This window comes from Ambystoma mexicanum, chromosome 3q (genome assembly GCF_040938575.1).
Source record: "Ambystoma mexicanum isolate Mex_15411 chromosome 3q, UKY_AmexF1_1, whole genome shotgun sequence".
NCBI lineage: Eukaryota > Metazoa > Chordata > Amphibia > Caudata > Ambystomatidae > Ambystoma > Ambystoma mexicanum.
Window position 1 is genome coordinate 253,193,771 of NC_090926.1, and position 12,199 is coordinate 253,205,969.

General features: G+C 41.2%; 1 protein-coding gene across 4 annotated transcripts in view; it reads left to right on the forward strand.

The window, feature by feature from the left end:
- BAZ2A (bromodomain adjacent to zinc finger domain 2A) overlaps positions 1-12,199 on the forward strand; it is a 2,136,751-nt gene that overhangs the window by 1,067,935 nt on the left and 1,056,617 nt on the right. For all 4 annotated transcript variants that reach the window (XM_069653682.1, XM_069653683.1, XM_069653685.1 and 1 more), the window contains one exon: positions 8,649-8,903. In XM_069653682.1, the coding sequence (XP_069509783.1) occupies positions 8,649-8,903 (255 nt within the window). The remainder of the gene's footprint in view (positions 1-8,648; positions 8,904-12,199) is intronic.

Below are 12,199 nucleotides of genomic sequence, written 5' to 3' on the forward strand. Positions count from 1 at the left end.
CCACTTACTGGATGCAGGGTTGGTATTTAAAGGCATGGTCTAGTAAAAAAAATGTATTTAAAAAATAGATAGGCAACATAAAAAAAAATACTAGCATTCTCTTTTTTAAAACTTCCTATGTAAAATTTTGAGCTATTCAAGCTCAAAATTCGCAAAAGCAAGCACATGGGCGCATCCATTTTGTGAAATGGATGCCCTCCTGTGCTGGCTTTTGCTTTTGCGACACTAATGAAGGAAAAGCCAGCCAGCTGTAGTAAACAAAAGCTACCGCTGGGTGGCTTTCCCTTCATTAGTGCTGTACGCGGAGGACGGGGACCGGAGACCAGAGCAGGAAAGCTGCAGCTGAATCTCAGTAAGTGCTATTTATTTATTTAAAAAAAAAAAAATAAGCACTAGCTGCAGTTTTTTTTCTAAGTTTTCCGGGCTGGAGGAGCCCGGAAAACCTAGAAATAAAACCGCAGCTTTAAAAACATTGTATTTATGTTTGCGGTCGCTTTTGAAGTGACCGCAAACATAAATACGTTATTGTGTTGGAAAACGCTGCAGTTTTTCTTTCCAAGTTTCTCAGGCTCCTCCAGCTCGGAGGAGCCTGAGAAACTCGGAAAGAAAAACCGCAGCGTTTTCCAACACAACCGCGTTGTGTTTCTGCCTGCTGTGGCTATCACTTTGGGTCTCCGGTGCTCCCAGGGTAGCACCGGAGACCCAAAGTGAAAGCCACAGCAGGCAGAAACACAACGCGGTTGTGATTACATGCCGCGTAGTGTTTCTGCCTATAGCTGATTTCCCATTTGGGGCTCTCGGGCTCCCTGTGGGGAGCCCGAGAGCCCCAAATGGGAAATGCTAAATGCTGCGTTGTTTCTGCCTGAATCTGCTTTCCCATTTGGGGCTCTCGAGCTCCCCATGGGGAGCCCGAGAGCCCCAAATGGGAAAGCAGATTCAGGCAGAAACAACGCGGTTGTTTTCCGCAATGCTGCGTTGTTTTTGCCTGAATCTGCTTTCCCATTTGGGGCTCTCGGGCTCCCCACGGGGAGCCCGAGAGCCCCAAATGGGAAAGCAGATTCAGGCAGAAACACAACGCGGTTGTGTTGGAAAACGCTGCGGTTTTTCTTTACGAGTTTCTCAGGCTCCTCCGAGTCTCAGGAGCCTGAGAAACTTGGAAAGAAAAACCGCAGCGTTTTCCAATACAATTACGTTGTATTTATGTTTGCGGTCGCTTTAAAAGCGACCGCAAACCTAAATACAACGTTTTTAGAGCTGCAGTATTATTTCTAAGTTTTTCGGGCTCCTCCAGCCCGGAAAACTTAGGAAAAAAAACCGCAGCTAGTGCTTATTTTTTTTTTAAAAATAAATAGCACTTACCGAGATTCAGCTGCAGCTTTCCTGCTCTGGTCTCTGGTCCCCGTCCTCCGCGTACAGCACTAATGAAAGGAAAGCCACCCAGCGGTAGCTTTTGTTTACTACAGCTGGCTGCCTTTTCCTTCATTAGTGCCGCAAAAGCCAGCACAGGAGGGCATCCATTTCACAAAATGGATGCGCCCATGTGCTTGCTTTTGCGAATTTTGAGCTTGAATAGCTCAAACTTTTACATAGGAAGTTTTAAAAAAGAGAATGCTAGTATTTTTTTTTATGTTGCCTATCTATTTTTTAAATACATTTTTTTACTAGACCATGCCTTTAATTCACTCAAGGTACACCTGGTGGTGCTGTCAACCTACACCACCTCCCATAACCAAGTGTCATGGTGGAAGGTGCCAGTTGTCAATGCCTTTATGGAAGGGGTGAAGAGACTCCACCCTCCAATTTCTAACCCACCACCAGGGTGGGACCTTAATGTGGTGCTTGCTAAACTCCTGTGAACCCCCACCCCCTTTGAACCCATGCATAAAGCTAGTCTCAAACACCTGACTTATAGTAGCCATTACATCCATAGGAAGGGTCAGTGAAATTCAGGCTCTGTCAGTGCAGGATCCTTTCTTTACTGTTCATAAGGATAAACTGGTTCTACGAACTCGCCCTAGGTTCTCACCTAAGTTAATTTCAAAATACCATGTTAACCAGTCCATTGAGCTACCGGCCTTCTTCCAGGAACCCAAATGCTCGGCTCAGGTAAAACTACACACACTAGATGTGCGAAGAGCGGTTCTCTACTAAGTAGACCAGACCAGACCGCTAAGAAAGACAGATCAACTGTCTCCATAGCTACAGGCAGAGAAGGAGATCGCGTCTCTAAAGGTGCCATCTCGAAATGGATAGTCAAATGTATCCAGCTGTGTTACTCCCTTATAGAAAAGACACTGCCGTTTACGCCAAGGGCCCACTCTACAAGAGGTACTGGGGCCACTCGGGCTTTCATTGCAAATGTACCCCTTGACACGATTTGCAAAGCAGCTACATGGAGCTCTATTCACACCTTTACTCAGCACTACTGCATTGACACTCATTCCAAGACAGATACTGAAGTGGGACAAGCGGTTCTAAGACATTTGTTCGCTCATGACCCTTCTCACATCCCACCTCCTTCTTCTAACACTGCTTCTATGCACAGCATGTGATCTAAGCAGATTCCACAAGCCTAAGAAGGGATAAATTGCTCACCGTAACTGTATTTCTGATGCTTGTATCTGCTTAGATTCACATGCGCCCGCCCTTCCTCCCCTCTGAGAGAAGGTGCATAGATACTTGTAGTCTTATCTATCTTATCTGCTTGGATACTCTGTACTCACTCTACTGCTCATGCTACCTCATGTCAGAAAAAATACAATCTGAGGGTCCTACACGCGTGAGGGATCATGGGTACAGTGGACGTCACACTGGGGATAGTATTACTGGCCCACCCTAGTTCGGTGCCCCTTTTCGAGTTTCGAAAAACAAACTGTAATAGTTCGCAGCTTCCACTAGATGTCGACCTATGTACAGCATGTTAATCTAAGCAGATACAAGCATCAGAAATACGATTACGGTGAGTAATGTATCATATATATACACACACACTCACTCACTCACACACACACCCCCCCCCCATGGTCGATCAAGATATTCGTAGTAATTCAAAGACCAGACCTCAGATAACTTTTAGAAGGAATCGATCCATAAAAGACTCTCTGGTTCAACGTTATATGATCAAAGAAGAAGACACCAACAACAAAAGCTGGTTATCAAATCAAAAGAAGGGTTTCTTCAAATGCACTCGACGTAGCATCTGTAAGTATGCAAAGAACTGTGGTTCTTTCAAACACCCCATCACAGGCCAAACTGTTTCGATATTGGACAAAATCACATGTGAAACTGAGTATGTTGTTTATGTCCTCAAATGTTCTTGCCAAAAATGGTATATAGGCAGTACAAAATGCAAATTAAAGATTTGCATTCAACAGCATGTACAAGCCATTATCAACAGTGATGCTAATTACCCAATGGCGAAGCTCTTTGCAGATTGTCACAACAAAAACATGGAGAGCTTTGGTTTCTTTGGGATTCACAAAATTGACACAGGTCCCAGAGGTGGAAACAAAGAAAAACTTCTACGACAAAAAGAGACTAGGTGCATTCTGGACTTTGAAAGCAAATTCCCGAATGGCCACAATATAGACGAAGAACTGTACACATTTTTAGGACAATGAAGTCTATACCTCCTGGATTTCCTTCCCTCTTTAGAGTCGACAAATGTATGACTTAAGACAGAATGTTATAATTTCCGCTATAATATGTCACTTTGCAATATTACAAGAATTGTATGATTTGGTTCCTGTCGTGTAAGACACACTGGATGCAGTAGTTTAATGCACTTTGCAATGGGTACATTCAGAAATGATTTTATAGAACAAGTATGCAACTGATAAGAATTGTTGCTATTGCACTATGCACTTTATGGATATGTATGCACTTTGAGTCTAATGCAACTTTGCACAAAACCAACTATGCTGCTAACTGAAAGTTTCAGTCGTGATACATTGTAATGTTGACCAATACTGCTGCTATTGCACTATGCACTTTACATATTTTAGAGCATCAGGGACAGGAACACAATCGCAATTATTGCCACTGCATGATGTGGTTTCCCGATATATTTGCACTTAAGGATTTTAAGGCAATTTTATGAACAATACCATGCTGCTAAATTAAAAAAGGTTTGCCGCTTGTCGCTATTTGCACTATGTACCTTATGGAATCATCACAAGTATTGCCACTGCATGTTGTGGTCTATCAATATGTTGGCACGTAAGGATTCCAATGCATTAGTTACGAATAACATCATACTGCCAAATCAGAAAAGATTTGGCGCCTGTCGCCATTTGTACTATGCGCCTTGTGAATTTCAGATTACTGCAGACAGCTACACTATTAGAGTGACTGCCGTTGCAGTATGCATCATCCTGCCACCCACATACTATAGGATTCCAATGCACTGTGTACAATAAGAATCGTGCTGTCGATTGTAAGTCAAAGATGGGATAATTGTATCACTAACCTACATTGCCATTGGTGCACTATGCATTTTACGAAATAGAAAGTTCTCTGAGAAAGTCAATGTTATGTTGATGAATGAAGCCATTAGGTGTCAATCAATCACACATTGGGGTTGAGTGGCCAACAATCTTGTTAGTGCACTGTGCACCTGTTTGGCAGAACTCTGTGTCAAAGTCCTTAAATGTCCATGTGGTTGTTTATAATTTTGTTGCAAGTCGGGCATCCATATGACATTAGATTTGAAATGTCAGACACTGTGTTTTGGAAATGCACGGAGCCCCCAAAACAGAGGATACTCGAGTACAATACAAAATATTCGATGCACGAGGGGTTCTGTTCATGTCTCTTGTGTATACAAATGGCATGTAAGATTTAAAAGAACTACCATTGTCACGTTATAAAATGGCCACCATGCTTTTGCTAGACAAGATGTACATTGGCAAAGGGAGTCCTTTTTCTATTTTGGCTAAAATAATCTCCAGTGTTTCCCGTACGCTCTGCACTAATGTTGTAACTCACTGGTTGTTGGGGGCTTGCAGTTGTGAACAAGCGGCGAGATGTGCCGCGAAATGCGTTAACGCCTGAAAACACGCACTTTTTTGCACTATGGGAGTGCCATAGTTTGATGGCCCGTAATTTGAACCTTTAAAAAAAAAACTTTTTTTTTTTTTTTTTTTGCTGAGTTGTATGGATCCAAATAAAGAAAACTTTTTTCTACCAATTGACATTTTGGCATCCGGATGTTTTATTGACCAAAACGACTGTGAAGAGTGCCACTCACTTTGCCTGATGGAAATCAGTCCCCCAAAGATAGATATATATATAACACCCCAAAAATGGCACAAACTGCAATGTGTTATTGAACACAGGACTCCAAAGTTTTAAAAGTCCATATAATGTTTATTCATGGCATTTCCAGCCGCCACGAGGGAGAAAAGCAAAAAAGGCGATGCGCTTCTTTGTGCTTGTTCACACAGAGCCTGCCGCAAACACCAAGCCATTCATTGATGAGTACAACTCTATGCTTCCACCTATTGGTGACAACTCCCACAACTCTATCATCCAGCCATGTGCTTAAAGGCACAATTTAGCAGTCATTTTTTAACATGAGTAAAATACTCAAAAGAATACATCATTCTCAAAAATGTTAGGCAGAGTAATAGTGGGGGGTGAGACAAAACACCAAAGGAAAGAACAAGAGTTCAATACAGTGCAAAATGCACAACATTCAAAAACAAATATTAGCTAACACAAATCACCATATTGATGCTTAAGTACAAACTCTATGGTTCCACCTATTGGTGAGCCCTCTCACAACTCTCTCAGCTGGGATTATTATTAAACGTGCAACTTGTCGGCCATTTTTCAACTTGAGTATAATACTCCAGTATACATTAAATTCATAAATAATTGTATAAATCAGCCAGAGTGTAGTTGTGAGGAGACCCTAAACCAAGAGCAAGCTTGAATAAAGTGCATGATCATGTTAAAACATGGAATCACAACATAGCAATAGTACCAAACATATGCATGAAATTGGAAAATTCATGTTTCATCATAAACCAGAAAATAGCAAATATAATTGCATAGTATAAAAACTTTACAGAAATATTGCACATGAATAGGCAGATGACTGCTGAATGCTCAAGTATTAAGTTAATTGTGCCACAACTGCCAAAGTCTAACATTAAAACTGAAAACTCCACTTATACTAAAATCACTAACCTATAGCAATAGTCATTAGAACACCTAGAAATGAGTTGCCCACAATCCTACTATAAATGTAGTACTACATGCTATTTGTATTTTTGTATTTTATTGATATTCATATAGCTTTTTTTACCAAAGCGTTCCACAAAAGAACGTTGACAGTACATTAAAATCATTATAATTGATTGTGTTCACAGTTAACCAATAGGCGTCAGACAGGAGACTGTAGTAAATAAGATTTTAGGGAGGAGCGAAAAAATGAGTAGAGGTGATAGATCTGAGGGATAATCGAAGAAGGTTCCAGTGAAGAGGAGCCAACAATTGAAAAGACTGTAAACGAGGGGGCACGTGGAACAGTAAGTAAGAAGAGTCCAGCTGAACTTTAGAGGACGAGATGGGAATACAATGAAAGAAGAGAGGCAAGATAATCGGGGGCAAGACCATATAATGATTTAAATAGTAGACAAAGAAAATCAAAAAATAAAACCGAGCAGTAGAAAAGTCTAGAGAAGATTAAAAAAGAGACTAGGAGCTTAATGGCATGAAACGTGAGAAAGGGATGAATTTTATGAATATTAAAGAGGTGATGACGACAAGCGCGAGTGGTAAGTGAAATGTGATGACTAAAGGAGAAGTTAGTCAAGTCATGCTAATCAAACCGCACATATGGTGAAACAAAATTCACCCCACAACGGAAGCTCAGCCATTGACCTGGGTGAAATCCACACAAACGAACCACACAACAATAAATAAATTGAGAAATCAAGAAAACGTATCATAGATTGCAAAGTACCAATAACATGTCAGACACCAATGAATGTGTGGAATTCATCATCAATGTTGTGGCCCAAAGGAACTTTAGCTTGGAAGTCGAAAATTGTTCTTGTTTCAACCTCTCAATCTCAGAGTCCTGTCACCACCCCTGTGGTGTTTGATGACCTGAGTCACACCAAAAAATGAAAAGCTATTTTTTAAATGTATTTATTGTGTGATCTAGTTAACAAATTAAACTTTACACACATACTCACACAAAAACATTTGGTACAATAAAAACGAATTTAAAAAATACAAAGTCATTCAACATCAAGTATTACTTAATAAAAAACATTTTAAAACGGAGAGTTTCATGTAAAGACACAAGCAATTTTAGTAGATTCATCAAATTAATTAACAATCTGTCATTGGGACTCACTAGTAGCTTCCACCAGAAAGATTCACAATTTAACCAAGGGCGAGTATTAAAATAGGATTTAAAAATGTCCTCTCGTTGAATAGTTGGGGCCGGACATTCCTCTCCACAATTAGATGTTTCAAAGTATCATAGTCAATTCTAAGCAATGACACAGCTGTTCAGGGGATGAAACCAATGCCCGGCTATCTAGGACATTGTTGGTTGGAAGTAATTTTAGTTTGATACGTACCCAGAAGTTTCTCAATGATCTTGAAGAATGTTTTATCATGTATTTCTGGGCGAATTGAACGAATAATGTCCAGAGAAAAGTGCTCAAATAGCATGTAAAAGAGCAGTTTTTCTCTGTTTGCAATCCAGCCATTTTCAAATAATAACTACTTACCCTTGCCTGGATTACTCTCCAATTCATCCAAAGGTACTGCTCTTTCATTAACAATGGTCAGAAAAGAATTCACCCAGACCTTAAGCGCCAGACAGTTGTCCAGATTGTAAAGTGTATTTAATTGAATAAAAAAGAGTTGAAGGCGGTCGAAACATGATAGATTTTAGGATGAGAATTCTTCTGTGTCTAAAGATGTGATACCCAGAATATGCTTAACCAGCGGGAATGGGGTACCACCTGGAAGGCTCATAAATCATTTCCAAATAAAAGACTCCGTTTTAGCCCAATCCAAGCTCGCCTCCTGAACCTCCGCCCCGTACAATGAAAAACTATCCAATGACCCATTGTGATGTTCAAGAAAATGTTTTGCAATTGGGTAGGAAAGGTCAGCATGCTAAATTGCTTGAATGTGCTGCAGTATTCTAATCTACAATTTACAAGCAGTACTGCCGACATGCCATTTGCCACAATGACAACTAAGAACATTGTTGCAATCGATGTTAAAACGTATGGTATAGTTAGTACCAACTACAGTATGTTTAAACGTAGGTAAAGGAACAGCATACTGACATAACTTACATTTATGGCATTTAAAAAAGCCCTTTGTGTGTTGTGCAAGCCTCAAAACCGGTTTAACAGAGGGCAGAAAACTCGATCTATCATCAGACCATCTTCAGCTACCCTATGCCAGTGTTCTAAAAAGGGGCATGGGAAGATAATTCTCCTTTGTTTTACCCAAGTCACGTTTTCATAATGATTTAAATTAACACAAAAAAGTCATGAGAAATGTTTTTCTGATCCAGACTCTACTGCTGCTGTAGATGCCAGATGGTTCTGCATTCGTTAAATATAACATTTAACAATTTCACTCCACTAATGCAAAGTTGTTTCTTCCAGCCTTTGCCTGTGTTTTCCCGAATTCCTGGCCTCTTCCTGCCCAGCCGTGCCTTTTCCGACTGCCTGACTGTGGTGGCGTTTTTGCACAGCTATGGCAAGGTACTGGGGTTTGATGTTGCCAAGGAGGTGCCAAGTCTCTGCACCCTGCAAGAGGGTCTGTTTAATGTTGGAGACAGCTTGGGCGAAGTGATGGACTTGCTCATCAAGCTTGTGAGACTGGTGCTGCGTGATCCAGGTCTGCCAACTTATTACCAGGTATGTAAAGGAGAAACCTCATTTCCTATGAAAAGACTGACATTTACGAAGGGGTAATCTGCAGTTTCATTGTATTTATTTGTTTGGATGGAAACTGTTACATCTATGTATGAATGGGATTTCTACAGCACACTTCTAGGTAGCAGGGGAATTAAGTGCTGTGCAGGTTGGGGGAATGGCAGATACAGTAGTCGATCGAGCAGGGCGCAGGCGATATATGCAGGGTAAGAGTGGGAATGAGTCAGCAAACCTGCAATTATCATTCTTATTGTTTTTAGGGACGTTGTAAGGTAGATAACCCTTTCTTGTCCGTTTTTATGTCCCCTTAATTCTTTGCTCATATTTGGTGATGCCCAGATTATTTTTCCCCTACGCGAGTTCAACCCAGATCTCGCTTGGGACCAAGCTTTGTGTATGCAGCTAATGGCTCATTCCAAGGTGCGCCCTAGTATCCCTGGCTAAGAAACCATACCCGGGGAGTTCTGTCAGTAAATCATAGCATGATGTTGGAGGCGTTCAAGGAAGCCTGTTTCTTTGCTGAACGCTCTAAAATGGAGTCTCTAGTGTATACACCCAATATCCAAGCAACTGTAATATGTTGCCTTTGTCTGGCTGGGTGAAGACTGGAGATGCCCATGTGGAGACATCTCTTGCATGAGCTCCAATCAGCTCACAAAGGAGCATGCATATTGGTGCTTGGGTAGGGGTTCTGGAATTCTCTTGGGATCCACAAACTCTGATGTTGCATACGTGCATACCTCAAAGGGGTGTATCTGACAGCCAGCACAGATTGGCTGGCTGCTAAATGTTTGATTGGTGCACATGTGTGTGGCTGGAGGTGAGTGTCACCCTCTTCCCTCCGGTTTGGGCGTTCAAACTGGCACTCCGCACTCATACTTGGTTGACTGCTGGGATTTGACCCCAAAGCCCCAGGAAAGACTTTGTCCAAGGAAAACAACATAAGGTCTGCATGAGCATTTCTTGTTTTCTATGAAACCCAATGGCAAAGCTCTGCCACGCATACCACCAAAATGAACCTTGTTCAGCGCTCCTTCTACTTGACACTGCAGAATCATCTGGCTCTGTTCTTATGGTATTTTCCTGCTCTTTTAATCCTGATGTTGTCTGTGCTGCTTGGCCTCTGATCCAGAGCACTGCATTATTCAGAAATCCTGTTATGGCTGTGGAAGCTATTGGGCTCTGTCTCCTACTGGTACACACAGATATATAGAGCTTCGTGGATGAAATCAATGGGAAGTGCTCCTATCTTCATTTCCTCTTTTTGTTGGGAGTATTTTTACTCTTTATTTTATTTAGGGAGTATTTGCCTATTATTTGGAGAATAAGTGTGGCTGAAACACCCCTTATCTGTAGGGTTGATAACCACAAAGGCAGTTTTGTTCTTATCTGAAGCTATGATCTGTACAGGGAATCATTTGCTGTTGCTTGTGCTCTAATCCCTAATCCTTCAAGAATGGAATAATGTAATTCTTTTATTAGGGGAGTTCAGTCCTTAAATGTCGAAGAGCGCAATTTTAACCATTGGTAAATGTCGAGGTAAAATAGTCCATTGACGAGCCCCTCTCTGCAGACCAATAGCATGCTCCATAATTGGATTGTGCCCTAACTAATCACCAGCATATCTCACACAAATAGTAGAACCATGTAGCCACCTTACTAAGGGACCCAGAGCCAGTGCCCCATACGGAACAGTTATTATGACCATGAATCAGGTTCCCCTGCCCTTATTAAGCAGAATTTCTCTGGTTTATCTATGTGTTAAAAACTGTAAAACAAAAAACGTTTTAATGTTGGCATATCTAGCTGTTCTGTGTCTCGGCAGTCTTCTGTTATATAATTTGAGATAGTTTGAGTTGGTATTAGCAGGTTTTACAAATGATATATTTATCCAATACCCACTGCTACATAGATTACTCTGTGTTCTGTGTGTGTGTGTAACAGATTATTTGCTTGGACCGATGAGAGATCAAAACTATGCTAGAAACAGATCTTTAGAGCTCTCCTCTTGCCCCTACATTCTTAGTGTGTACCTGTCTCATCTCCCAGAAAGATTATAACTACAAAAAAACTAAATGAGAAGTACTTGCGTGTCTTGACGCACCAATCAATTAAGCCTGGTCTTCACCCTCCATATTTGGGGTCATGTAGTTCATATTTACCTACCTTCTGGCTTTGTGATCTCTAAAACCAAGTAAGTTATTACAATCATCCCTAGAGTGTGCCACAACTCCAAAGGCTCCCTATGCTTTGTCTAATTTGGGGTATCAATATCTCACACTGTAAAAACAGCCTATGTAGAATCATAATCATCATCCAAAAATAGTGCATTATTCATAGGCTTGAATGGGTGACGTCTACACCAAGATTCATAACGAATTTTAAAGTGCTTGGATAACTGTGCCCCTGGATGCCATAGGCCTGTAATATTCCCAATTCATCATTGAATAACTATGCAATGCCTCAAAAGCAGCTTTGACCACTAAGATTTCGAGAAATGTAAATCCCAGCATCAAACAGGCTGAAGGAGTGACCGAGACCTTTCTATTTTCTCCCAAGTGTGGATTTCAGTAACGTTTTCTTTCCCTGTTGGTGGAGTCGTCTTGTTCTTAGCTGTGGCCCATGATTGCCAGCACTCCACAGGCGGGTCTTCTTTACCAGTGTTAGTTGCACTATTAGTAGATTCAATCTCCAACATTGTGCAGCCTTGTACTGACAATTCAAATAGATGCATTTGGCTGAGGTACTCTAATTGTAAGTCAAATGAAAAGGTCCACTTAAACTTGATGCCCTATGTATGCTGTTTATTGATCAGAAAGAGGTTTTTTTCCAGGCACTTCCACGAAGGTCTTAGAACAGTTAAATTTTAGAGCCCAGTAACTCCATTGGACCATGTTCCCTTGCGGCTTTCAATTGCTTTCCTTTGAATGTTAAAAGATGCAGTTTGAAATGAATGTCTCTTGGATGATAATTATTCTTTGTCCAGCTGGTGCCAAATCTGGGCCTTGTCAAGTTGCATGCTGGTCAATGGTTCACCCAGCAGCAATTCAGTAAAAACATTGTTGAAGGCAGTTGAGTTCTTACACAAGTTTGGTTAATGACTCTTTCAGTGATCTCAGTCTACAGGTTGCCTGTTGAGGTGGCTCTTGTATAACCCTCTTGCTGTACAATCACTAACTTTAAGGTGGGGCAGTACACTAACACAAACCGGTAAATCATGTGTCTCTTTAGGTAGGTAGAGTGGCAGAGGAGTCAGGCTTAACTCAAGCAGGGGGAAG